This window comes from Podarcis raffonei, chromosome 17 (assembly GCF_027172205.1).
Source record: "Podarcis raffonei isolate rPodRaf1 chromosome 17, rPodRaf1.pri, whole genome shotgun sequence".
Taxonomy (NCBI): Eukaryota; Metazoa; Chordata; class Lepidosauria; order Squamata; family Lacertidae; genus Podarcis; species Podarcis raffonei.
This window is the reverse complement of record NC_070618.1, coordinates 36,729,331-36,756,937: the sequence shown is the minus strand read 5'-3', so window position 1 is coordinate 36,756,937 and position 27,607 is coordinate 36,729,331. Positions and strand designations below refer to the sequence as shown.

The window sequence follows — 27,607 nt, the reverse complement described above, 5'->3', positions numbered from 1 at the left end:
GCGTTTCCGTGTGCTCTGGTTTCCGTCATGGTGTTCTGTTGTGCCAGAAGTGGTTTAGTCATGCTGGCCATATGACCCGGAAAGCTGTCTGTGGACAAACGCCGGCTCCCTCAACCTGAAAGCATGATGAGTGCCACAACCCCATAGTTGCCTTTGACTGGACTTAACTGTCCAGGGGTCCTTTACCTTTACCTACCAACCGAGCTATCTAGATGATATAATAATGTAGCTGTGTGTTGAATAAGGAACTGGGAACTTGTCATCAGAGGGAAGCAGTCTTAAGTTCACAAAGGCTTAGTATTTACAGTGCTACAAGAGTCTTTGGGTCCCTCCAAACCAGGGCTAGGCGTAGGAGTCCCAACACCCTCTGGAGGAAACCACATTGGCTTCCAGACTGTAACATTACAGTCACACAACTCAGGCCCAACAACACAATAACTTGTGGCAGAGTGGGGGGGGGGGGAAGAGATGTGAGAGTTTTGTGGGCAAGCAATGGTGGTAGAGAAATAAAGCTGAAGTAACAGATGCTGGCTTCATTAGTTTAATTTAAATTTATTTTACAATCAGGCATCCTGATCAACACAACAGTATATTTCCAGGCACAAAGAAATAGTCATGTGAGAAACCCCAACCTGGAGCCTATAGTCCATTTAAAGTTCACATCAGAAACACATCAGGCACTTCCAAACTGTATAGCTATTTTCAGGTGGGATTCAATCACATACTGACAAATTCAGGGAGGTCTTGCACAACAAATCCACTCCCTAAAACAAGTGGACTTTTTGGAATTAGGAAAGAGACAGGAAAATGCACTGGAAAGTGTGGGACAAGACTTTTTTTAAAAAATGCAAGGCCTTCTAACTTCCTTGCAATCAAATAAAAAGCAATGCTCATTAAATATCCAACCTTGTCTAACCTCCCTGCAAACAAATAAGGATGAATGCTCAATAGGTGGGTCACCTGGAAGCATTCAGCACAGGAAGAGGAATTTCTTTGGCTCTGGGGCATATTCAGCTTCAGTCCATTCAGATATATCACAGCATCAATGTAAATTTTTTTGGTCACAGTTAAAAAAAAAGGAGAGAGATTCCATCCACAGTTGCGTGGTGACATCTGTCGAAAATGCACGGCGTGGATTTTTCTGTAACATTACAGTGCGTAACAGAATAGGCTTGACCTGACAGGATTTTGTAGTGCGAGTGGAATTTATCCTGTCTTCAGTGCGAATGCAGCTTAGCTTTTTTGGTGACATCAACACAATGTCTGAGTGTGACATCACACAATTGAAACAATACTTAATGGGCCTCATCCCATCCAATACAAACAGCAGGCCCCAGCTGTGTGCATACAAGCAATGCGTTTTGGGCTGTTACCATGATATAAAAAGGAGGAAGGAGTTTGCCTGAGGATGTTCAAAGGAGGTGGGGCTTTGGTAAGAAAAGAGGCCCAGATTAATCTCTTGCCATGCTTTGTAGTTTGGTGGGGTCGGATTCCCAAAGGGATATGCACACATCCCAACGCAGTCCGGAACCATGGAGGACAGAGGGACACGATCTCCCGGTCCCTGAATTCAGGCTGGGAAGCAGATAGAACAGCACTCCAGGCAGATCTCAAGACAGTCAGAGGAGCCGCAGCAATCCTGCAACATCCCGCAGCCTAACCCACAGGGGCAATTTTCTCCACCGGCTTCCCCACAGCAGCTCTCGGCAAGGGACTCCCCTCCTTCTCCACCACAACAAGCCTCTAGGCAGCCCCCGCAGCCCCCACAGTCCAGGGCAAGTGAGCAGAGGGACATAAACTCACAGAAGAGGCAGGCAAGGGCACAATGTGCACAGCGATCTGGAGGAGGAGAGAGAAAGGGAGAAGATGAGAATCTGGGAATCTCACCAAAGTTTCCCAAACTTCCTACATAGCAGAAATTGCCTTCTGGGCATATCTTGACCTCAGAGTGCCACTGAACTTTTGCATGGAGTCCACTGCGATCCAGAAACTCATCTCTTGGAAGGCTAGGTGTATTTTTTGTTTTGAGGTGAAATGAATGAATGAAAACCAGAAACAGCTTGCTCCCCAAGCCTAGATTTGCGAATCCTGACGTGGAGACCATTTGGCTCTCCAGATGCTGCCGAACTGCAGCTCCCACCATCCCTGGCCATTGGCCATGATTCCTGGGGCTGATGGGAGTTGTGGTTCAGCAACATCGGGAGGGCCAAAGGTTCCCCACCTACGGTCCTAACCAACAAATCAGCCAGAGAGTGAGAGCTGCAGCAAGGCTGGCTCTTGGATTCTGAGAAGTTGCCCTCAAACATGCATAGAGAGAATGATCTCAGGACATGCATGGGGATAATGGTCTCCCACAATCTCTGGTCATCTGGGGTGCTCCATATAATGGGAGGGTGGCAGGGATGTGAGGGCCACTGGCCCTTGGGCAGCCTTGAGGCCCCGGCAAACGTTCAGCCATGCCAGCCTCTGGAGCCAGGGATGTGTCAACCAGGTTGGGTTAGAGGCAATGTAGATATAACTAGTTATTATTCAATTATCTATATGCCACCAAGACGACTCATGCAATGAACAATCTAACAAGAATCAAAACTGGCAAGGCAGCAGCAAGAACAGTTGTTAAAAAGACTAATTAAAACAGCTAACAGAGATTAATATATCAACTATATTCAGTAACATAGTTCTCTGGGGGGGGGACTTATTTAAGAAAAGGTCATTTTTTAAAAAGTGTTTCTTAAAATAAATTAAAATCCACAGCACAGAAGCCATAGGCACTTCTGAGGTGAGAGAGTCCCATAGTCTGGATAAATATTCCCGGAAATGTAAACAATCCAAGCCTGCAAAGACAAGTGTGCACCAAAAAGCCGATCCGAATTAAATATATTCAGACTAAAGTTTGCTCACCTGCCATAAGGATCCCAGGAAGAAGTAAAGATTATTAGGAGGCATCTTTGGCAGCCAAGGTTAGTCAGTGATAGCACAGCTCAGACACTTCTAATGCAAGTTCGAGACAGTCACCAGTCTGGTAGCATAACTCCAGGGCCGGCTCCTCAAACCGACAGCAGCAGCAGCAGCAGCAGCAGCTCTGGGGGTCCGAGCAAAAGCCCAGGAGCCTGGAGCTGCAGGAGGGCTCAGGGAAGCAAGAACAGAAAGGCCCGGAGAAAAGAGGCAGGATGTCCGAGAAACGGCAGAAGAGGCAAGCTAAGAGGAGAGTGGCACACAGCTCTGTGGAAAGGAAGGAGAGCGTGAAGGCAAATAGGAGGGCTGATTTGGAAACACCCCTGCAAAGCGTAATTCTAAAGCAGGGGACAGCAAACTTTTTCAGCAGGGGGCCGGTCCACTGTCCCTCAGACCTTGTGGGGGGCCAGACTATATTTTGAAGGGGAGGGAATGAACGAATTCCTATGCCCCCACAAATCACCCAGAGATGCATTTTAAATAAAAGGACACATTCTACTCATGTAAAAACACCCTGATTCCCGGATCATCCGTGGGCTGGATTTAGAAGACGATTGGGCCGGATCCAGCCCCCGGGCCTTAGTTTGCCTACCCATGTTCTAAAGCATCACTCCTCTCTGAAAATACCAGCTATGCCTTTCTCCAGCAGAAGCCAGCTGTGGATTATTGTATGCAGTCATGAAGTTGTCTGTCTCTGAACCCCAATCCCTTGGGTAGTTTTGCTTTTTTTTTTTTTAAGCAAAAAGTGAATTAAAAAAGTGGAAAACCTACTTCAAAGCATACAAGAGGAAAAACCAGTGGCTGAACTGCCATTAAAATTTCCTGGAATGCACTTCTGTTATTTCATCTGAAAAACTGGGGGCCAGGCTCATATGACAGCCGAGGCCCTCGCTGCAGTTCTCTTTATCTTAAGGCGTGCAAAGGCAATTGGGAAACATCTGGCTTGATTCTCTTTAAACTCATTAGGCAGTCAACAACAGTGAGCCTGAAGAGTTGGCCTCTGAAGCCAGAACAGCCACATGGTGCAGCCCTGCTGGAAGGGCGCCACTTAAGGCCTCCAGTGGGGAAGGAGATTGCATGTTTAGCTGCTCCCCTGGGTAAAGAGCGCCTTGCTCTTTAACCTCTGGGCTTCCCAGGGTGAGCTGGCTAATGATCAGAGCCTCTTTTGCCTGTTTCAGAGTACACAAGAGGTGGGAGGTCTCTTAGGGAACGTAAGACGCCTCACTGTTGCCAGTGCAGTCAGTTTTATAAGGTGTGGCGTCGCTTGTATTTGTATCTTTTGATTATTATTTTATTTATTTATTTCAATTTTATATATTTCAGTAATTTTTTAATCATTTTAACATTTCAAAACTTGACTTCCTTCTCCCTCTTTGTGTGGTTCTTTAAATTTATTTTTAATATTTTCTGCATATCCAAATTAACTTAATTTACTAATTTTTTCATCTACTTTAAATCTCGTATTTTTCTGTGTATAAGACGCCCCCATGTATAAGACACCCTCTATTTTGGGGGACTCCAAATTAAGAAAACCCCCCTCAGCACTACTCATGTATAAGATGAGCCCCAATTTTAAATCTAATTTTTTGGTAAAAAAAAAAAACCCTAGTCTTATACACGGAAAAATACGGTAGATACTCTCATAAAACTTCAGGCTATTACAACAATCCTGCCAATGTTCTTATCTGTTTACAATTTATTTGTAAATATTCAATAAACCATTTCCATTCCTTTTTTTAAAAGTTTGTTTTCTCGATTTGTTATTTTTCCGGTAACTTTTGCCATTTCTGCATATTCCACAAGTTTTTGTATCCATTCTTCTTTTGTTGGGACTTCTTCTTCTTGCTTGTATTTGCAGTGTGCATTGTTATTCTCATCAAAAATCAAATCAAGAAAGTTAAAGGTAAAATACCGGTAAGCTGGTCTTACAATAATACAACCAAAATAAATATCGCAAAGTGTCATAATATGAGATGGGGCTTGCGCGGGTGATAAAGTCACTGGCAGTGATTGGCTGACCTTTCCTATGGTCACAGAAGGGAAGGGATATGGGCAGGTAGACTTGAAGGACATAGGAAGAGGACATAGGTTAAACCCAAAGGCATCCTTTTCCTCCTCAATGTCCAGCCAGAGCACATAAGGCTGTGATAGGAATTTTGAGGTCTTAGATATATGTTAAATGTTCATAGGTGTACCAACCAAGCACGTACATAGATCAGCACAGGAAGACCGACCTGAAACCATTTTTGACTTGCCTCCCCACTGTCTTTTCCTTCACAAATCCTGTCTTAAGGGCACATTTAAGATATGAATAGGGTGTGAGCCTGTGACCTGGCTCAGGAACTAAGTATTTATCATTACAAAAGACTGGCCAGGCTCCCCAGGCAATCCAATAAAGTGACCATTAAACAGGTAACAAGTAAGATGAGATAAACAAGGCACTCGGATTCTGCTGTAGACCACCTTTTCTATGATGTAGGTATAATGTATCTGGGGGGTAGTCAGGTTACACCCCTTCTGTGATGTATGTATGATGTATGGAGGGGTGGTCTTAAGCTCCAGGGCAGGGAATTTCAAATGTCTATATTTAGGCACACCTTTTCTTTGGGGTTCCTCCTCCCTCCTGCGTGTGGTGAGTGAGGACCTTGTTGCAACAGATCAATAAAGATCAAGCTTACTAGCTGCTTTGCTTCTCAATATTCTCTGGTTGGCCTCTGTTATTTTCTCCTTCCAATAAGGAACCTACGTAAGGACTCTATATGGGTAAGGACTCTTGGATACCCCATAAGGGGGAAAAGGGCAGATTTTTGTTTACAGCAAGGCCAACAGCCCTCTCCCATAATCATTGTACCCCATTGTTCACACTGGAAAGGAAGAGGCTAAAGAAAGCCAACAAAGGTCCGTATAGTTAAAGCCATGGTTTTCCCAGTAGTGATGTATGGAAGTGAGAGCTGGACCATAAAGAAGGCTGATCGCCGAAGAATTGATGCTTTTGAATTATGGTGCTGGAGGAGACTCTTGAGAGTCCCATGGACTACAAGAAGATCAAACGCATCCATTCTTAAGGAAATCAGCCCTGAGTGCTCACTGGAAGGACAGATCGTGAAGCTGAGGCTCCAGTACTTTGGCCACCTCATGAGAAGAGAAGACTCCCTGGAGAAGACACTGATGCTGGGAAAGATGGAGGGCACAAGGAGAAGGGGGCGACAGAGGACGAGATGGTTGGATAGTGTTTTCGAGGTTACCAGCATGAGTTTGACCAAACTGCGGGAGGTAGTGGAGGACAGAGGTGCCTGGCGTGCTCTGGTCCATGGGGTCACAAAGAGTCGGACACGACTAAACGACTAAACAACAACAACAAAGAAAGCCCTTTGCTAGTGTCTCAGTGCTTATGGCCCACCACTGAGCTCCAGCTAAGCCCCCATGTCACTATTTTGAGCCTGTTACTCTCCATTGGAGTCTTCTGCGGTGTCCCACCCATTGACCCATCCTTCCCAAACTACCTCCCACCCTCAGTGCCCATGCACTCACCATCCCCAGCCACCTCCTGGATCTGAGATGCTGTGGATTTGCAGCTCTTCTTACTGCTGTTGGTGCAGACGGAGGCAGTGGAGCTGATGCGCTGCTTCTTGGAGACTCGCGGCTGCTGCCTCACGGAAGCCGGGGGAAGCCCACAGCCGTTGGCGCAGTAGGCAGGATGGAGGGCAACCTTCCCTGGCTGGAAAGAGGAGTTGGCGATGCCAGCGATGACGGACTGGGGGCGTTCTGCAAAGAAAGGGAAAGGTAACCTGAAGCCAGCAGGTGCAACGTTGGCACTGGGTGAAGTGGGTTCTAGTCTGCGAAAGCTTATGCTGCAAGAATAATAACTTTTCCCTCACAAATTGCCAACAGCAGTTTTAGAAGGGGGCAACTTTTGCTGGCACCGTTGACGGAGGGCAATGGTTAAACCTCCTCCTTGCATACTGTGGTTCCGATCCTTCTCATCTCCCCATGCTGTGGTGGCTATTTACTTTTTTAAAAAGCTAGTAAAGGTAAAGGGACCCCTGACCATTAGGTCCAATCATGGCCAACTCTGGGGTTGCGGCGCTCATCTCACTTTATTGGCCGAAGGGAGCCGGCGTACAGCTTCCGGGTCATGTGGCCAGCATGACTAAGCCGCTTCTGGTGAACCAGAGCAGCGCACGGAAACGCCGTTTACCTTCCCACCGGAGCAGTACCTATTTATCTACTTGCACTTTTGCGTGCTTTGAAACTGCTAGGTTGGCAGGAGCTGGGACCGAGCAACGGGAGCTCACCCTGTCGCGGGGATTCAAACCGCCAACCTTCTGATTGGCAAGTCCTAGGCTCCGTGGTTTAACCCACAGCGCCACCCACGTCCCTTCCATACAGTGGTACCTCAGGTTAAAGAAGTTTCAGGTTACAGACGCTTCAGGTTACTGAAACCGCTAACTCAGAAATAGTACCTCTGGTTAAGAACTTTGCTTCAGGTTGAGAACAGAAATCGCACAACAGCGGTGGCAGCAGGAGGCCCCATTAGCTAAAGTGGTGCTTCAGGTTAAGAACAGTTTCAGGTTAAGAATGGACCTCTGGAACGAATTAAGTTCTTAACCCGAGGTACCACTGTACATAAATTCCTGCAACAGAAGCCAGATTGAGTCACACACCAGCACCAGAATCTGGTCCCCAACCTTGATGGCTTGCGCCAGGGTGGCCAGGCTGGTCATGCCAGAGGTGCCAAAGATGGCGATCCTTTTGCAGGCTGCGGCCATGCCAGGCTCCTTCCCTTCTCTGCCTGCCTCATCATTGCCACACTGATACCATATACCACAACACACTTTAGCCCCAGGCAGACTTCTCAAAGCACGAAGAATCAATGGGGTGATGGAATTGGGATCCTTGTCCCCTGGGGACAGACCCCCGAGGGCAGAGTCTGCAAGCAAGTGTACAGCTTCTGTGTGCAGAGACTCAATGCGTGTGGCTTGATCAATACATAAAGGGCTACAGTAAATAAATAATGGGGCAGCAGGGGGATTACAGACCATTACCGTAATCCAATAAAACCAAGATCTCTATTTAGGCTCTTGTTTCTTAGCTTCCTCTGCTTATGAACTCTCTCTCTCCTCTCCCCTCCCCCTCCCCACTTTCATCTTACCATTTTCCGCTTTCTTTGGTATCTGGGCAGAAGGAATGAGGGAGAAATCTTCACTGGAATTAAACTCCCCAGGCGAGTATCTCTGGTTTTCAGGGAAAGAGATGTTTCCAAATGATTCTTCATGCTCTGGCAATTGAAAGAAGGAATGGTTATTGTTTATTTATTGATTTATATACAGCTTATATGCCAAAATGGCTCCTAAATTAGGGTTGCCATACATCCAGAATTTCCCAGACATAGCTGATACAGTATTCTGCCCTCTTAAATGAGGGGGGGGGTGACACGTTGAAATGTTCAGGAAAATCTGGACATATGGCAGCCCATGTCAGAAGCACAAATTTTGGCAAATGTTGTACTTGACTGCTCTTGTGTTTCACATCCCACACTATACACATATACCTGTAAGTCCCACTGAACGTAGCAGGACTTACCTCTGAGTGGACATGCCTAGGATAGCGCTGCATGCCGTCTAATCTTGTTTTCACAGCCCTGGAACGCACATCATTTAGGAAAGGATGGGAGGGAAAGGAAGTGTCTCTGAGGGAAGAGTGGGCAGAGGAAGAGTGGCCACTCCCCTGCGCTTTCGACTATGTGGTTATTCTTCAGGACCACTTAGACTGCTAATTATTATGAGGTAAAGCAACCACAAAAATGTTCTGGGAATACATGGCCATGGGGGGGGGTTTAATTTCCCCTTTATTTACTTATTTTTAGTTTGTATTGTTTGCCTTTATTTGTATTTGTTTCTTTTTGGAAAATTCAGTCACAACGACGCCAACAACATAAGATGAGGTTGCTTAAGGACCTACCCACATGATGCTGACACAAAAACCCTGCACAAACACTATGCAATAGGTAGTTTTCCCTTCTTGACTAAATACAAACGAAGGCTTTTGAGCCTCACTCCTAAGAGTCAGACATGACTAAACAAAGACCAGTGTTATGTGGTCTCGGCGGCCGCCCCCAGTCACCAGTCTAGCTGCCACATTCTGGATTAGTTGTAGTTTCCGGGTCACCTTCAAAGGTAGCCCCACCAGGGGGGCACCAGGTGGCGCGTTGGAAGATGGCTGACAATAACATCTCTCTGACCCATACGAGGTACTAAGGGGCTGCTATGGGAAGTATGCAGCCTTCCTAAGCCTCCCCAGGATGCAGGGGGGCTCTGCCCTGCCAGCGGTGTTCACAATGCACCCCTTGATACGAGTGATGGGGGTGCCGAACACTTGGCACAGGCCCTCGGTGAAGTCAGATCTTCCTGACGCCGATTCCAATCAGCGCGTGCTGGTTGCTTCAGCTTGGAATTATAATTGGAAACATACGATTGGGAATGATAAAATATTTATTAGCTTTTCACACATTATAAAGACACATATCACAATAAAAAACAAAAACATAAACCATGAACACACACAAAACACAAAAAACACCACATGTATAATTTCAATCACTTATTTTCATAAAACTTATTTTCCCGACCTCCTCATACCTCCCCTTACTGCATTCCAATCCCTAATTAATTTTGATCAACAAATCCCTCCCTAATTTCTAATAAATAATTTTAACCTTTCTTTTCATATTGCATAATGGTTACAGCATACAACCTCATATTTTCCAAATCCACAACGTCTTAGCATTCAACAATTTTACAATGTTTCTTAAGATAGTCTTTAAATTTCTTCCAATCTTCTTCCGCCGTCTCTTTTCCCTGGTCTCGGATTCTGCCGGTCATCTCTGCCAATCCCATATAGTCTATAACTTTCATCTGCCATTCTTCCACGGTGGGTAGTTCTTCTGTCTTCCAATACTTTGTGATAAGTATTCTTGCTGCTGTTGTAGCATACATAAAAAATGTCCTGTCCTTCTTTGGCACCATCTGGCCGACCATACCCAGGAGAAAGGCCTCTGGTTTCTTCAGAAAGGTATATTTAAATACCTTTTTTATTTCATTATAAATCTTCTCCCAGAAAGCCTTAATCTTTGGGCACGTCCACCAGAGGTGAAAGAATGTACCATACGATTGGGAATGAAGCTGAAAGCACATACATCAAGTAAAGCTCGACGATAAGACTGCTGATTAATGGATCTCTGCGACCAGGAGTGACGGACGGATAAGTAAATCTTCTGATGAATTACCACAAGGAGACTGTATGTTTGGAACGAAGGGGGGGTGGAGGAAAAAACTCTTTTTTCCCCTGCATGATGTGACATTAATAACCCTTCACCCCAGATAGAAACAAGATCGTTGCGTTTTTATGAATCACAGGCAGGATTTTAAGAACTAGGTGGGATGGATTAAAACAGGAAAGAAGATTGGAGAATGCTGAGAAAAGTGGAAAATTCTTATGATGCAGTTAAAATATGGCGTGTCGCTAAGACAAGCTTGAGGAAGAAGGACTGGGGGAGGAGAATCAGGACTGTTCGAATGGGAAGGAATGTTGGAATGCAAGTTTGACCTGACAGAGCCCCCAGATTCATTTGATTTATTTGAAAAATAAAGGACAGTTCGGAGACTAATCTTGTGTATGGAAGCGTTGTACAGAGGCTGTCCCTGATCGATATGATTTTTGGAAGAGTACAAAAATCCACATAGAATGCCAGCTTTCAACCTGCTTGTGAAAATCATCAGAGATCGCAAAGAAAGGAATTTATGATAACAACAAGAAGAGAAAGGAAGTAATAAAGGACTATCCGGATCAAACTGGACAGAACTGTCTAATGAAAGCAGTAAGATAAGTGATGCTGTTTTGGACTCGAGCGGAGCTTGATGTGTGGGCACCCCCAACAAAATTTAAAATTTGGCTGTATAATTTGGAATTAATGTGATATGATAATGTGTTGTGATTGGCCTGTTAATAAAAATTATTTTAAAAAACAAAAACAGAGGTAGCCCCACGTAGAGTGCATTGCAGTAGTCCAAGCGGGAGATAACTAGAGCATGCACCACTCTGGAAAGACGGTCTGCAGGCAGGTAGGGTTTCAGCCTGTGTACCAGATGGAGCTGGTAGACAGCTGCCCTGGGCACAGAATTGACCTGCGCCTGCATGGACAGCAGTGAGTCCAAAATGACTCCCAGGTTGCACACCTGGTCCTTCAGGGGCACAGTTACCCCACTCAGGACCAGGGAGTCCGCCACACCAGCCCACCCCCTGTCCCCCCCAAAACAGTACTTCTGTCTTGTCAGGATTCAACCTCAATCCATTAGCCGCCATCCATCTTCCAACCACCTCCAGGCACTCGCACAGGACCTTCACCGCCTTCACTGGTTCTGATTTGAAAGAGAGGTAGAGCTGGGTATCATCTGCATATTGATGGACACCCAGTCCAACCCCCCTGATGATCTCTCCTAGCGGCTTCATGTAAACCTTGCCAACCCTTGGGCTAAGGTCACATCCACAGAACTTGTTTATTGAGCACTCCTCCCAATTTGTTTGTCAGGAGATTAGGCAACATTAGCTATTTATTGAGCATTCGTTCTGATTTATATGCAGGGACCATCGCATTCAAGCAGATGTTATCTTACACTTTCTGGTGCATTTTAGCAGCACTTCCCTTATCGCAAAAAGTGAGATTTGGGAGGTGGGCAGAGTATAGATTTGCTGTGCAAGAGCATCAAATCAACTTTAATTGTGCAATCTGAATTTTCTGGTATGTGACTGAATCCCACCTGAAACTAGTGAGTCTGGAAGTGCCCAAAATCTCAGAGGGACTCTAAATCTCAGAGTGGGAAGCAGACGCATTTTGTCTGCAGCATTAACCCCAGGCATTGCGCATGGCAATTGGCAAGGTGCCTTTTGCGCTGTTGATGCTCACCCATGGGAGCGCAATTAGGTCCACCCTTGCTTGACTCAGCTCAACTCTCTATCCAGCAACTCTCCTTGAGAGCTGAATGCAGCTTTCCTAGTTATGAAAATTGTGCCCTTACTGAGAGCATGTGAAACTTTAAAATAATAGCTTTCATACTTTTAAATGAATAATGCAAAGATCCCATTAATCACTCCATGCATAGTAAAAGCCAAAATTTAAAAGTTGAATTAAAAGGCACTTAATGGAAGTCTAATTGCCCCTTTTGAATTAACCTTAATTACAATTTCAGGGTTTTTTTATTTAAAAAGAAAAGATTTGCTTCTGTGCCGAGTCTCATCGAATAACAAATCGTAGCTTTAGATCCTCAAATTGCCTTTCGAGATATTAGTGCCACCAGCTTCAATAGCAACTACATTGCTAAGTAGTAGCTGGAGGAAGGTGCAAGCACAACACAGCTCGACAACAGAGACCCTGCGTGGCTTTGCCTGTGGGGCGAGTGAGAACAGTGCAGTCCTGGTGGCAGATGAAGATGATGGACTTTGCAGAACTGGCGAAGCTGGCAGGAAAAATCTGAAACCAGCATGATCAAGTATTCCAAAATGACTGGAGTAAATTCATACGATATGTGAAAGATTATTGTAAGCAATTAACATCACTAGCAGGGTTGTCTGAAGACTTGTAATGAGAAATTTTCTATCTTTCTTTTTTCATTTAAATTTTGAGCTATTTTGTAATGAGTGTAATTAGAATTGGAAAACGTGCAGTCTCAGTAACTTAGCCAAATCTGAGTAGGTGGCTCTCAAGTCCAATAACTGTTTAGGAATATCTCGATAAATTTCCACCCTTTTCTCTTGTATCACAATTGAGTTTTTGAAGTGTAGGCCTAGTATTTTGTCTCTCTCCTCCCTTGATCTCAAAGCTATTAAGCAATCTCTGGATCTATCTTTTCTTACTAACCTTCCCAACCGAAAAGCCGATACAATTTTAAAATCAATTTCTTCTTTTAAGTCCCAGAACTTTGTAAACTCTGTTGTCAAAAGTCCTTTCAAATCTTCTTGTTCAATTTCTGGGACTGCCCTTAGTCTAAGGTTGGTCTCGCGATTTTTCAATTCCACCAACGAGAGATAGGTTTGTTGGTCCCCTATCTGTTTATGAAGAGGCTTGACTTCCGCTTTAACTTCCTCGACTTCTTTTTTAGCTGATGTTGCAATTTGAACGGCTTCCCCTGCCAGTTTACGATTCTCTTCTGTTGCTCCTTGCAATTTTTCAATTGCTTGAGTATGTTGGGAAACCTGATCTGTCAATTTCTGAATCGAGGATGTTGCTTGGTCAATTTTTGTTGATTGATTATCAATTTTTTGATTTATTGCTGACAGTTGTTCCAAAACTTGTTTCAGTACTGCCTCCGCTCCTCCTGCTGCCATATCTTCCTCTTCAGATTTTTCAGGCTTTTCGGTTTCTACTTTTTGTGTCGCAAGCACAGCTGGAACTGATAATCTACGTCCCTGAGTTAAAGTTGTTTGCAAAAGCTGTGCTTGCTTTTTTGCTTTCTCTTTCTCCTTAGCTTCCTTAGCTTTGGCTGCTCTTGTCTTTCCTGTGCCACTCATCAGTCAACGTTCAAGGTCAAGTGTTGTAATCCCATGGGAAAGGCAAGTCCAGAATTAAAAACAGTCTATTGAGAGAAGGTAAACAAAAAAAACTTTCCCAGGCCTCTGTATTCCCAATGTCCTCTAGGGGGAGTGCCACCAAAGTTTTAGTAAGAAGAAGGTAACTTTCCACAATTAAAGTCTCTTTGTTCCAACTTTAAAAACAATTTTAAAAGCAAATTAGTTCCAGCACGCTAAAAAAAAAAAAAAGTCCTGCAGAGCCCTTTTCAACATATAACAAAGTTCCAGCAAGGTGCCTGCAATTGTATCCACTTCAGCTAGATGAGCTCAAAAGTTACAAAAGTATCTGGAAGCTTGCAACAGTTCCGCAGTTTAAACAACTTTACCCGGCCACCCGGGAATTTGGGGTTAGAGTCTTCCCTTGCCCTTGGGGTGTCCGCTCCAGGTCAATTTTATGCTGTATTTATTCTTTAAAAGTGAAATTCAAATGTGCACGAAAGTCCCGATTTAAAGCTTCAAAGCTTCCCTGTTCACAGCGCTTTCCGCTCTTTAGACCGTCTGCTTTGATCTTGAAAGCAGTGTCGGAAGACGGACTTCCTCTTTCTCGTCTCCCGTTTTTAGCCAAATTTTCCGATTTAATTTGTAAAGTCTTAAGTCCTTACTCACGGGTTTGATGTTTCAGCCCGATGTTTCTTGGAAGAAAGGTCAGCGCTCATCCGTGACAGCCGCGCGGCTTCGCCTCCGCAGAAAGAGCGATGAACCCACAGCACCGCTCCCCCTCCTTCACTCCGGAGCCCCTTACGGGGTTCCTTTCGTGATTTCGGGGTCGCTCCAGGTGCCCGCCGGGTCCCACGGCCACGGACTCACTCTGCCCGTGGTTTATCTTGATGGGTTGCCGCTGCGCCGTCGCGAGCAACCCTTTTCTGCGGTGCCCCTCTTCAGAGCTCGAAGAGGTCCGCCATCACGGTTTTGCGCCGCCTCCGGAAGTCCTGAAAACGTGCAGTCTCAGTAACTTAGCCAAATCTGAGTAGGTGGCTCTCAAGTCCAATAACTGTTTAGGAATATCTCGATAAATTTCCACCCTTTTCTCTTGTATCACAATTGAGTTTTTGAAGTGTAGGCCTAGTATTTTGTCTCTCTCCTCCCTTGATCTCAAAGCTATTAAGCAATCTCTGGATCTATCTTTTTCTTAATAGTGAACAAGGTGGTGACGGAGGAATTTAAAATTGAAAAAGGGACACGACAAGGGTGCCCTCTATCCCCTCTGTTATTTATTTCAGTCCTGGAGGTGCTATTGAATATGATCAGAGAGGACCGGTTGGTACAAGGGATAGAGGTCGGAGTGAAACAATATAAACTGAAAGCTTTTGCAGATGACCTAGTTTTGACACTGCAGGAGCCAGAATCCAGTACAAAAAGAGTTCTCGAACTTATATCTGAATTTGGTCGGGTGGCGGGATTTAGGTTGAATAAACAAAAAACTAAGGTTCTGACCAAAAATTTAACAATTACAGAAACAGAGGGGTTTCAGAGAGAAACAGAACTGAATGTGGTTAAAAAAGTGAAATACCTTGGGATCTATTTGTCCTCCAAGAATTTGAATTTATTTAAGGATAATTATGAGAAATGTTGGTTGGAAGTTAAAAAGGATTTAGAAATTTGGTCAAGATTGAAACTTTCCTTGTTGGGAAGAATTGCAGCTATAAAAATGAATGTGTTGCCGAAAATGTTATTTTTGTTTCAAACCTTACAGATCGTGGACAGAGTGGATTGCTTTGGAAAATGGCAGAAGGATATATCTAGATTTATCTGGCAGGGCAAAAAGCCCCGAATAAAGTTTAAAATATTAACAGATTCGAAAGAAAGAGGGGGGTTTGCCCTGCCGGACTTGAGGTTGTATTATGAAGCTGCAGCCTTCTGCTGGCTGAAAGATTGGGTTTTGTTGGAAAACACCGATGTCCTAGATCTGGAAGGTTTTAATAATGCTTTTGGATGGCACGCATACCTATGGTACGACAAGGTTAAAGCACATAAATTGTTTAAAAGCCACATTGTCAGAAAAGCAATTTTTGCAGTCTGGATGAAATATAAAGACTTACTAGAGAGTAAAACTCCGAGGTGGCTATCACCAGTGGAGGCCAAGGCCCGAAAAAGACCCAATATGGAGGCCTATTGGCCGAAATATTGGGAATTGACTGAAAAAATTGGAGACAATTGGAAGTTGCAGAGCCAGGACAAACTAAAAAATAAGGTGCGAGATTGGCTACATTATGCTCAAATTCAAGAGGTTTTCAAAATGGACAAAAAAGTTGGTTTCCAGGTGGAAAAGTCGAAACTAGAGACAGAATTGTTAGAACCAAAGACAAAGCTGTTATCTAGAATGTATAACTTGCTGCTTATGTGGAATTTACAGGATGAGACAGTTAAATCTGCTATGATTAAATGGGCACAGGATGTTGGACACAACATTATGTTTGAAGACTGGGAAAGGTTATGGAACACCGGAATGAAATTCACGGCCAGTACGGCCTTGAAGGAAAACATTATGAAAATGATATACCGGTGGTACATGACCCCAGTCAAGTTAGCTAAGATACATCACCTGTCTGACAATAAATGTTGGAAGTGTAAGGAAGCAGAGGGGACTTTCTTTCACCTCTGGTGGACATGCCCAAAGGTTAAGGCTTTCTGGGAAATGATTTACAATGAGTTGAAAAAGGTATTTAGGTATACCTTTCCCAAGAAACCAGAGGCCTTCCTGTTGGGCATGGTAGACCAGAAAGTGTTAAAGAAGGACAGAACTTTGTTTATGTATGCTAGTACAGCAGCAAGAATACTCATCGCAAAGAACTGGAAGACACAAGATTTACCCACGCTGGAGGAATGGCAGATGCAGTTGATGGACTACATGGAGATAGCTGAACTGACCGGCAGAATCCGAGATTTGGATGTAGAAACAATTGAGGTGGACTGGAAAAAGTTTAAAGACTACTTGCAAAAGTATTACAAACTGTATGAATCTTAAGACGGTGCATGATTTGGAAATGATACGCTTTAGCAATTATGATTAAGTAAATAGTAAACTAAGTGATAAAAGAGAAAAGGAGATAATATGAAATTGAACATGTTACGTTTATTTTAAAGGTATAAAAATTGTGACATAATACATTGAATATAGATACATAACATGTAAAAGTTACAATAAGGTATGACATAAGGTAACAAATTGCTGACATTGTTAATATAAAGAACGCAGAATCGGAAGGGGTGGGGAAGTCCAAGTTGGGATTTTTGTTAAAAAAAAAAAAAAAAAGGTTTCTTGTAAACTCTTTATTTGTTTGTAATGTATAAAATTTGGAAAGAAACGTAATAAAAAATATTATAAAAAAAAAAAAAAAAAGAATTGGAAAACGTGCAAAATACAATGATATAAAGGTTAATTTTGAGGCGGGAGGGAAGGAAGTCAATAGGCTCTAAAGAGCCAAAGCGGTATAGTGGATAATGATGATGTGACTGTATAATATTAAATGGAAAATAAATAAAAATTATATATACACAGCTGTCCATGGAGGCGCAGGTCAATTCTGTGTCCAGGGCAGCTGTCTACCAGCTCCATCTGGTACGCAGGCTGAGACCCTATCTGCCCACAAACTGTCTCGCTAGAGTGGTGCATGCTCTAGTTATCTCTCGCTTGGACTACTGCAATGCGCTCTATGTGGGGCTACCTTTGAAGGTGACCCGGAAATGACAACTAATCTAGAATGCAGCAGCTAGACAGCTGCCGAGACCACATAACACATAACACATTGGCTCCCAGTACGTTTCCAAGCACAATTCAAAGTGTTGGTGCTGACCTTTAAAGCCCTGAACGGCCTCGGTCCAGTATACCTGAAGGAGCATCTCCATCTCCATCGTTCTGCCTGGACACTGAGGTCCAGTGCTGAGGGCCTTCTGGCAGTTCCCTCGCTGCGAGAAGGAAGCCAAGTTACAGGGAACCAGGCAGAGGGCCTTCTCGGTAGTGGCACCCGCCCTGTGGAACGCCCTCCCACCAGATGTCAAAGAGAAAAATAACTACTTTTAGAAGACATCTGAAGGCAGCCCTGTTTAGGGAAGCTTGTAATGTTTGATGTATTACCATTACTGTATTTTGTTGGAAGCCGCCCAGAGTGGCTGGGGAAGCCCAGCCAGATGGGTGGGGTATAACAAACAAACAAACAAACAAACAAACAAACAAACAAACAAATATCCTCTACCAATTTTTACTTTTCACCTCTAACCAAATCAATTGCATAATCTATTCTTAAAACAAACAAACAAACAAACAAACAAACACGACTTGGCTTGTTTAGGGGTGGGGGAGCTGGCCTAGCACCTTCCTTTTCTGGAAACTGCCCCTAAAGCAAATGACAACAACAACGACATACACATCCCTTAACCTAAACAAAAAAGAAATTTCGAGTTGCAGTGGTGGCTGGACCCCATTGGGACTGGTAGGGCAGAAGACAGGGAGACCAACAGCAGGTGGTAAAGGTAAAGGGACCCCTGACCATTAGGTCCAGTCGTGGCCAACTCTGGGGTTATGGCGCTCATTTCGCTTTACTAGCCAAGGGAGCCGGCGTACAGCTTCCGGGTCATGTGGCCAGCATGACTAAGCCGCTTCTGGCGAACCAGAGCAGTGCATGGAAACGCCGTTTACCTTCCCGCCGGAGTGGTACCTATTTATCTACTTGCACTTTGACGTGCTTTCAAACTGCTAGGTTGGAAGGAGAAGGAACCGAGCAACGGGAGCTCACCCCGTCACGGGGATTCGAACTGCCGACCTTCTGATTGGCAAGCCCAAGAGGCTCAGTGGTTTAACAGCCAGAGCCAATTATAGGTTAGAAGTCAGAAGGCAGGCAGGCGGGCAGGCAGCGACGAAGGAAGCCGCTCGGGCACCTGGGGCAGTGCGCCCAGGGGCGGGGGGCGCAGCCCATAGGGGCGGGGCGCACCGCAGGGCCTCCGAAGTCTGCCTGCCTCCTCCCACTCAGTCGCCCTACAGCTGGGGGTGGGAGGCAGCGGGCGGACTGTTTGGGCAGTGGGGAGCCTGCACACACCCAAGCCACTATGTCTCTCCCAGGAGAGATGCATGACTTGGGCACGCTGCAGGCCCCACGGTGGGTGCCGCCTGGCATTTTGCCACCCCCTCACACTGCCCCCGGGACACCCGGGGTGGACCGCACCCACCGCACCCACCACACACCCCTTCCCACGCCCCTGCAGACGGGGGCTGGCTGAGAGCAGGCCGTGCTTGGTGAGACAGTGCCCCTTGGCAACTGTTATGTACTGAGTTGAATAGGATCCAAAATGCAGCAGTCTGATTGGTCCTAGAACAATAGGATCCAGAATGCAGCAGTCTGATTGGTCTGCAGGAGCCACCCAATCCAGCTCCAGGTGGAAGTGAATCCGCAACCTGATTGGCCTACAGGAGAATCCTGGAATTAGCCAATCACGTGGGGCCCATTGTGTAAATAATGTATATAAAGCAGACATTTTGGGGGAACTGGCATTCCTCACTACTATGAGCTGAATAAAGAGCATGAAATCTACACTCGACTCCGAGTATATTTCAGCAACACTGACTGTACCAGGCATGCATCTGCTTGGCGTGAGCTGGGCCAGTTCCTTCTAAGGCAAGTTGCCCTGCACCCCGATTTCTGTTGTTCACCAATATCTCTTGCTGTGGCTAGGAGCAACAATTGACCCAGGGAGAGTGCTCTACATGCATGGAGCTGGGGGCAAGGCTGAATAGCCCATTTGGCTTACCTGCAACCCAGAAGAATTTATATTGAATTAAATGGTCAGGTTACTCACCTGAATTGGGGGTGATTTTTGTGGCATCCCCAGTGTCCCTTCCGGATTCGGTCTTTGTTCCATCAGGCCTGATAGGGACGCCTGAGTTGACAGCTGACATCTGGGAACTAAAAATCGGAATAGGAGAAGTTGGAAATCGCATAGGAGTTAAGTCCCACATGGTATTATGCTTAGTTCCAAATGGTCTCCACCCCTCTGTTGATGGGTCTACAACACTTATAGTCACAAGGGTGGCCATGCCGTACAGAGGTCAGTCCTCTATTTCAGATGTGGGGCATTCTGCACAGCAGACTGAGTAGAAACACAGCTCATCTGGCTGCAGTCTTCACAACTATGGTGAGATGCATTTCTAGAGAAATTACAGTAAGTATTTCTAAATTGGCATCTTTGTAATATGCTAGCACAAGCGAATTCTCTGCAACTCTGCATCTTCTTCTCTGGTGATGCATTTCTTCCTCTTTTTAAGCGATGTCTAAATAACATATAGACCATGGGTAGGCAATCTAAGGCCCAGGGGCCGGATCCGGCCCAATCACCTTCTCAATCTGGCCCGCGGACAGTCCGGGAATCAGCATGTTTTTACACGAGTAGAATGTGTGCTTTTATTTATAATGCATCTCTGAGTTATTTGTGGGGCATAGGGATTTTTTATTCCCCCCCCCAAAAAAAATATAGTTTGACCCCCCCCCACAAGGTCTGAGGGACAGTGGATTGGCTCCCTGCTGAAAAAGTTTGCTGACCCCTGATATAGACCATGGGTAGGCAAACTGAGGCCCGGGGGCTGGATCCGGCCCAATCGTCTTCTAAATCCAGCCCGCAGATGGTCCAGGAATCAGCGTGTTTTTACATGAGTAGAATGTGTCCTTTTATTTAAAATGCATCTCTGGGCAGTGGCGCAGTATGGGTTGTCAGCACCCAGGGCAAGGCAAGTAATTTGCGCCCCCTAACCCAGGTAGGGGCAGGTAGGGGCAGGTAGGGGCAGAGAGCTGCGAGTGCGAGCGCGCCCCCCCCAGATGTTGCGCCCGGTGCGGCCGGCCCCCCTGCACCCCCCACGCTACGCCACTGGCTCTGGGTTGTTTGTGGGGCCTGCCTGGTGTTTTTACATGAGTTTAATGTGTACTTTAAAAAAAATACATCTCTGGGTTATTTGTGGGGCATTGGAATTCGTTCATTCCCCCCCCTTCAAAATATAGTCCGGCCCTCCTCAAGGTCTGAAGGACAGTGAACCGACACCCTGCTGAAAAAGTTTGCTGACCCCTGATACCCTATAACACATAGACTCCCTCTTCATTGGGAACTCTTACCAGTTTTGACTCCTGCAATGTGGTCAGCTGACGTGAATGATAGTTTTGGCCTCTGCAAACCAACACAGCCACCTTCCTCCCTCCCTAAAAAGAAGCAAATGGGAGGCAGAACACTGTCAATCTATTTCATCAGAAGGATTGCTGAAATGATTCATGTGACGTGCTTTGAACTCTTGACATGTGGTCTACTAGAAATGTTCTCATCCTCCATGACCCTACACATCAGTCCTTCCCATAGGTATTTGCCACCATTATTGTTGTTCTTAGGCTTGTAATAGCAGATCCCCTGAAACTGAGTTGTATTCAGCATTGCATTAAGAAGATGGTTCCATCAGCACACAGATTTCTGCTTGCACAACAGAATGATCTTCCTCTCCTGTGCACCCGCTGAATCTGTTCTGTGTTTCCCCAAAAGCCTCCAGGGCAGATTTGGGGACAGTGTGGGAGACACACCGGTGTGTAGAGGGAGAGGGAGAAATCCTGTTGTGCCAGTACTAATCCTTGCACTAGCACAACCATCTTGTTTAATACCACCCATTGCCCGTTATGCAACCAAGCAGAGGGCATTTTGTAATTTAGAACCATTGTTCTTCCCGTCTTTCCCTCTTCTTCTCAGGTCTGCATCATAGTACAGTTGATCAGTCATATATTAGCACTGGTGATGCCTTTGACTGCCATGGGTATATGGAACGGGTAGGTGGGGCGGGAAGTAGGCAATAATTTCTAATGGACTTGCCATCATCAGAACTGTTGTGACGTGGGGTTTGTGATTTCAGCTCTCTTGACATAGTATGCTGGAGACAGTTCTGTAGTAACACTTCTTTATTAAAGCAAACAAGACTGAGAACTGAGGAGGGGAGAGCTACATTTATAGGGACAGGGAACTAGCTAGAAAGGATACATTTTGGAGAGAACAATATCAGGCAATCACAGTCCTGCCTTTTGGAGGAAACCAATAAGACAGAGGATCCAAATACAGCAGCTTAAATGAACCAATAGTAGCTGTACCCTCTGGAACCAAAAGGCAGTTACTTTACCCTAATGCAAATACAGACAATAATAATACAGATATAAAATCCTTTGACTCAATACACAACAAGAACATCATCAGAACATCAGAGCACAGGAGGAGTGGAACTATGACTTCATTTAAGTCCCTTTGAGTTACTTTTGAAGAAAGAAAGAAAGAAAGAAAGAAAGAAAGAAAGAAAGAAAGAAAGAAGCAACAACTAGTAAGTTGAATGAATGAATGGATGAATGCAATAATTTAAGCCAGAAGGGTGTCATGAAATAGCATTAGGCTGTTATTATCACTTTGACTGTTAAACCACTTTTGGAATTGTAGCTTTGTTAAGGGAATAGGGATCTCCAAAAACAGAGCGGTCCATCTTTTCATACCAAGTAGGCCGTAAGAGTACTTCAACATGGAACCTGTGCTGGGATGAGGCCAGAATTTGACACACTCACCCAGCCCTCCCGCTGCCTTCTCAAAGCTGCCTAAGCACAGACCCTCCAAGTGTCCCTGTTTTCCAGGGACATCCCTGATTTAGAGAAGCTGTCCCAGTTTCTGATTTGTCTCACTATTCCTTAGGATGTCCCTATTTTCATTGGAGAAATGTTGGAGGGTATGGAGTTATCTGACCCCCAAGCCGCCTGAAGGCAATCCTGTATAGAGAAGTTTTCTTAATGTTTAATGTTTTAGAATGTTTTTATATATGTTGGAAGCCACCCAGAGTGGCTGGGGCAACCCAGTCAGATGTGTGGGGTATAAATAGTAAAATTATCATTATGGAATAGGACATCCCTATTTCCATCGGAGAAATGTTGGAGGGTATGTAAGCAAGGAGCTTTGGCAAGGAGGCACAAGGCACTGGCTGGATCCTAGAGCCCTCCTACCTATCTCCTTCTCAAAGCTGGGAAAGCACTAACTAGGCCAGGCATAGCCAAACTCCGACCCTCCAGATGTTTAGGACTACAATTCCCATCATCCCTAGCTAACAGGACCAGTGGTCAGGGATGATGGGAATTGTACTGTAGTCCCAAACATCTGGAGGGCCGGAGTTCGCCTATGCCTGAACTAGACTTTGGGAAGGAGGTGAGAGGATGCTAGGACCCTGACAGAGCCCTCATGCCTCCTTCCTAAAGCCCAGCACCTTGCATTCCTGGCTTTGGGAAGGCAGGGCAAAAGAGGGTGCCCAAAGTTGCTGAGGGCCACCAAAAATGGCCTCAAGGGCTGTGCTTTGGACCACCTTGTTGTAACAGCTGCCAGCTCCCTCAGCACTCTCTGAGGAGTCTCTGGGGAAATCTATGGTGAAATCTAGACACATATAAAAATGCTGTGAAAATGTTTTTAAAACGAAAAGTTTTGAAAAATATATTGATTTTGCCATAAGCTCACCATCGCCATCTAGTGTCAAATTTGTATAATGCACTTAAAACAGACTTAAAATATTATACAGTCATACCTCGGGTTACAGACGCTTCAGGTTGCGTTTTTTCGGGTTATGGACCCGCTGAAACCCAGAAGTACCAGAATGGGTTACTTCCAGGTTTTGGCGGTCGCACACGCACAGAAGCGCCGAATCGCAACCCGCGCATGCGCAGACACAGCGCTGCGGGTTGCGAACGTTGCAGGTTGCGAATGTGCCTCCCGCACGGATCACGTTCGCAACCCAAGCGTCCACTGTATTTGCAGCTGTATTGTCCCATGTGTGCGGTATAATGGTGCTTTTAAATGTGTGGCATGGATGTGGCCTTATCTTGAGAGAAAAGGGGGAGTCCAGAACAGCAGCTCACCGCAGCACATTTCAACTTGGCTGTTGTACTGGAGGACAGACAACGTCATAAAAATTAGACCCTCACAATAACAGTCGGTGCCCTCAAAGGGGTCAGTCAGCTGCCCCTGAAAGACTGGAGGTGCGCCGGGGGTGGGGGAAGAGTTTGACTTTCCCTTTTTTGGGGGGATGGATGGATCAGCCTGGCCAAATATCCACCGCTGATATGAAACCGGAAAAGCGATATGGTATTAGCCCTAACAGCCAGTGGCAGTTGAGGCCAAGCATTTTTGGGCTGAAGCCTACTGATGAGCCCGGTCGAAGTCAACTTCAAGTGAGTTTGGCATGTATTTCCATTTAACTGGGTTATAGGATCAGGCTGTACGTGTGCGGTGGGGAGCCGAACTGGGGCGGAGATGAAAGACACGAGGGGCTCAGAGGTGAGGCTGCTGCTGGGCTGCCGCTTCCTGAGCTCTCGCCAATCCTCCCCAACCAATCCAGTCAGTTCAAAGCCCTGGGAGGGGGAAACAGGAAACAACAGGCCCATTAACCTCCCACCCCACTGGGACTAGAATAACAGAGGAAGGCAAAACAGCAGGAACAAAAACGTAGAAGGCGGGAGGGGGCCCCGGACTCCAGGGTTTTCGGGCAGGGAGGGCAGCATAGCGTCAGTGGGCTGGAGCGGAGGGGGCTAGGAGGCCAGGCGCATCACATACCCTCCAACATTTCTCAAATGAAAATAGAGGTGTCGTTAATAATAATAATAATAATAATAATAATAATAATAATATTTATACCCCACACATCACACTGGGCTGCCCTAGCAACTCTGGGCAGCTTCCAACAGACATAAAAAACATAATACAGTGGTACCTCGGGTTACAAACTTAATTCGTTCCAGAGGTCTGTTCTTAACTTGAAACTGTTCTTAACCTGAGGTACCACTTTAGCTAATGGGGCCTCCCGCTGCCACTGCGCCATTTCTGTTCTCATCCTGAAGCAAAGTTCTTAACCTGAGGTTATATTTCTGGGTTAGCGGAGTCTGTAACCTGAAGTGTCTGTAACCTGAAGCATCTGTAACCCAAGGTACCACTGTAAAACATTAAACATTAAAAAAAAACAATTCCCTGTACAGGGCTGCTTTCAGATGTCTTCTAAAAGTTGTATAGTTACTTAACTCTTTGGCTCAGGGGTCGCATAACTCCATACCTTCCAACATTTCTTCAGTGAAAATAGAGATGTCCTAAGGAAAAGCAGGACATTCTGGGATCAAAACAGAAACTGGGACAGCTTCTGTAAATCTGAGACTGTCCCTGGAAAATAGGGACACTTGGATGGTCTGAAACATTATTTCTTCCTGCTAGAGTTCTGCGCCTTTAACAAATGAATGACCAGCAGGAATTCAATAGCAGAATCTTTTTCCCAACATGGAGATACAGAGATGGGGGCGAAGAGTCACCTGCTACATTCTACAGGGTTGTCATGTCAGCTTTCATAGCACATAAGCTGGGGGGTGAAAGAGGGGGGAAATTGGCTACGCTAACCGGTACGCTGCCTGAGCAGCAGGTGTTCAACTCTCCCATCGAAATCAATGAAAAGTGTCCAGATCTGACCTGCGCTCCAGGCTTCTGTATTTCCATCCACAGACAGAAATGGCTCATCGTAGAGCAGCAAGGGAGCTGCTGCCATTCTGGTTAAGGATATGGAGTCAGACTCCAGTAATGGTGAAGTGGATGGTTGCTGAACATTTGTGCCACATTCAGCCATGCAGAATGGCACTTTGTATATTATAGAGCCAATCTATACACCTCCTTATGGGCACACCATCCGGAGACTGGGCAGCACAACAATGCACACCCATACCAGGGCTGCCTACACACCAAACACTTAAAGCACACGACTTTTCCCAAAAGACTCCTGGGAACTATAGTTTCCCCCTCACACAATTACAATTCACAACACCCATACCCAACTACAGTTCCCAGATTTTTGGTGTGGGCTTTAAATGCATGATGGTGTGCATATCTTATCTCTGTATAATGCCTAACCCATCATAATTTCCATTTGTTCCCATACACAGATTCTCATAAGGCGCTGTTCTAAGTTAGTATTGGGGGTCTCTCCACCAAGCCCCCTTCCTCCTTCCCATTTTCCATGCTGTTCAGATTGTATTTAATTTAGCTGTATTATGCTGCACTACAGATTGCTATGATCCATTGCCGATATTTCTTCTTATTGTTTTTATTCACAGGGAAGGAAGAAACGGCAAACAATGAAAATATTAACAAACAAACAAAATGATGGTGTCGGGCTATTTAGAGAAGATAGACCTCTAACTTCAAAAGGGCAAGTACAATATTTTTTATTTTTTTAAGTAGGGTTCCAGGTACACCCAAGACTCCAAAAAACTTCAGCTGCAGGCCTCTTCTCAACCATGGTTATACATCATGCTTCTGGTATTCCCTGCCCCCCTACAGAGATACATTTTGCCAGGGTTCTTTGCAGCAACATAATTTGGTTTAATGGCTGTTAAAAGACTGCTGTTAATGGCAGTCTGTTTTGACTGCCCCTTCAGCATAACCAAGTATTTTGGGTTTGGTCTCCGCCGCCACAGAACATGTCTAGATGAGCCCATGGTAATTACAACCACTTCCCAGGAGCATATGAAGCTGCCGTATACCAAGTCCATCCAGCCCAATACTGTCAACTCGGACTGGCAACAGCTCTCCATTGTTTCAGGCTCTCCCAGCTCCAACTGGAGGTGTCAGGGACTGAACTGGGGACCTCCTAGAGCCCTAATCCTCCGGTGCAGCAAGTAATGGTACAAGCAGAGATGGCTTTCCCTCCGAGGTGAGATAAATGCCTCTTTTAAAGCAAGCTGAGCAGGAAGATTCTGGAGTGCCATTCAAGAAGGCAGATTGTGCAGAGACCACAAGTACCTTGCAAAATGCTGACTAAATAATAAAAGAATACATAGCTTTCATGCAAAGATCAGTGACATGCTAAATGGCATGCAGAAGGAAGACCCCACCACAAGAGATAAACTTCCAGACTCCTGTCAAAAGGCATGCAGGGAAGCCTTCTGGAAAGAGCTGCCGGGATCACAATCATACAGGAAAATGTCACAATTAAGTACAAAGGAACTGGGTATTATGAGGGTGATAGGTGTTGAGAGAATCTGGGTGCCAGCAAAGCCTTGATTTACCTGCAAGCAGCTCAGAGGACAGGAATGGACCCCGGGTTCCCTTCTCACTCCTCCACAGCACTTGGCCACGCCAAGCACACTCGCCGTTTGGCACAGGCTGCCCTCTCCGCCTGCCTTTCACACTCAGTCCATTCTGGGCTGGCTGATGCTCCAGCTTGTCTGTCGTCATAACATCCTGACTGTAGCTCAGCCCGATAGCTGGGGAGGGAAACAAAATAGCCTCGGCTATCACACAAAATAGCCACTCCCCTGTGCCTGCCTGGGCTGGGGTCCAGGGAGTGGGTGGGCTAAATTCAGTTTGAGAGAGCCGTTTTATCTCTACACGAAATGCCACCAGGCCACAAGCTGCTCCACCTAAGGGGCCACTGACACTGATCAGCGCCTGGCATAATAAACAGCTGTCCCCCCCCTCCAGAAGCAGCAGCTGCACCTCAATATATCTGGTCTCCTTCTACAGAATATATTCCTCCCAAGCCGTTTTGTTGCCCGAGGCAGAACAAGTTTTGCATCTTGTTGTGTCTTAGGGGAGAACTGGGTTTTCTTCTTAAGCTTGTTCCCAAATTGCAGACCCTTTTTATGTTCCCTAGTATCCGGGGTCAGCAAACTTTTTCAGCAGGGGGCCGATCTACTGTCACTCAGAACTTGTTGGGGGCCAGGCTATATTTTGAAAAGAAAAGAAAAAAAGAACGAATTCCTATTCCCCACAAATAACCCATAGATGCATTTTAAATAAAAGGACACATTCTACTCATGTAAAAACACACTGACCATCCACTGGCCAGATTTAGAAGGTGATTGGGCCGAATCCAGCCCCCAGGCCATAGTTTGCCTAACCATGCCTAGTATTATTGATTTGTTACAGTCTCGCCTTGCCTGTACTTTGAGGGGCACAGGGCAGCAATCGTGGTTTTTGCCCCTTCCACCCCATTTCGTCCTCACAAAAACCCTGAAAGGTA

The 27,607-nt window shown here is 45.6% G+C and overlaps 1 protein-coding gene across 3 annotated transcripts; it reads right to left on the bottom strand.

Annotated features, from left to right (window-relative positions):
* Window positions 1-532: 532 nt before the first annotated feature.
* Window positions 533-27,051, bottom strand: LOC128404899 (myoD family inhibitor domain-containing protein-like). 3 transcript variants are annotated; one of them, XM_053370957.1, is made up of 7 exons: window positions 26,652-27,050; window positions 20,673-20,756; window positions 19,369-19,475; window positions 8,108-8,233; window positions 6,487-6,720; window positions 2,902-3,222; window positions 533-1,839 (listed from the first exon to the last, which is right to left on the bottom strand). In XM_053370957.1, exons 3-6 carry the CDS (start codon window positions 19,466-19,468, stop codon window positions 2,966-2,968), a joined length of 717 nt encoding a protein of 238 aa, XP_053226932.1. In that variant the 5' UTR covers window positions 19,469-19,475; window positions 20,673-20,756; window positions 26,652-27,050; the 3' UTR covers window positions 533-1,839; window positions 2,902-2,965. The 3 variants fall into 3 exon arrangements, with proteins under 3 accessions (XP_053226932.1, XP_053226930.1, XP_053226931.1); XM_053370955.1 differs by lacking the exon at window positions 2,902-3,222; XM_053370956.1 differs by lacking the exons at window positions 2,902-3,222; window positions 20,673-20,756 and having other exon boundaries at window positions 26,652-27,051.
* Between the last annotated feature and the right edge of the window lie 556 nt (window positions 27,052-27,607).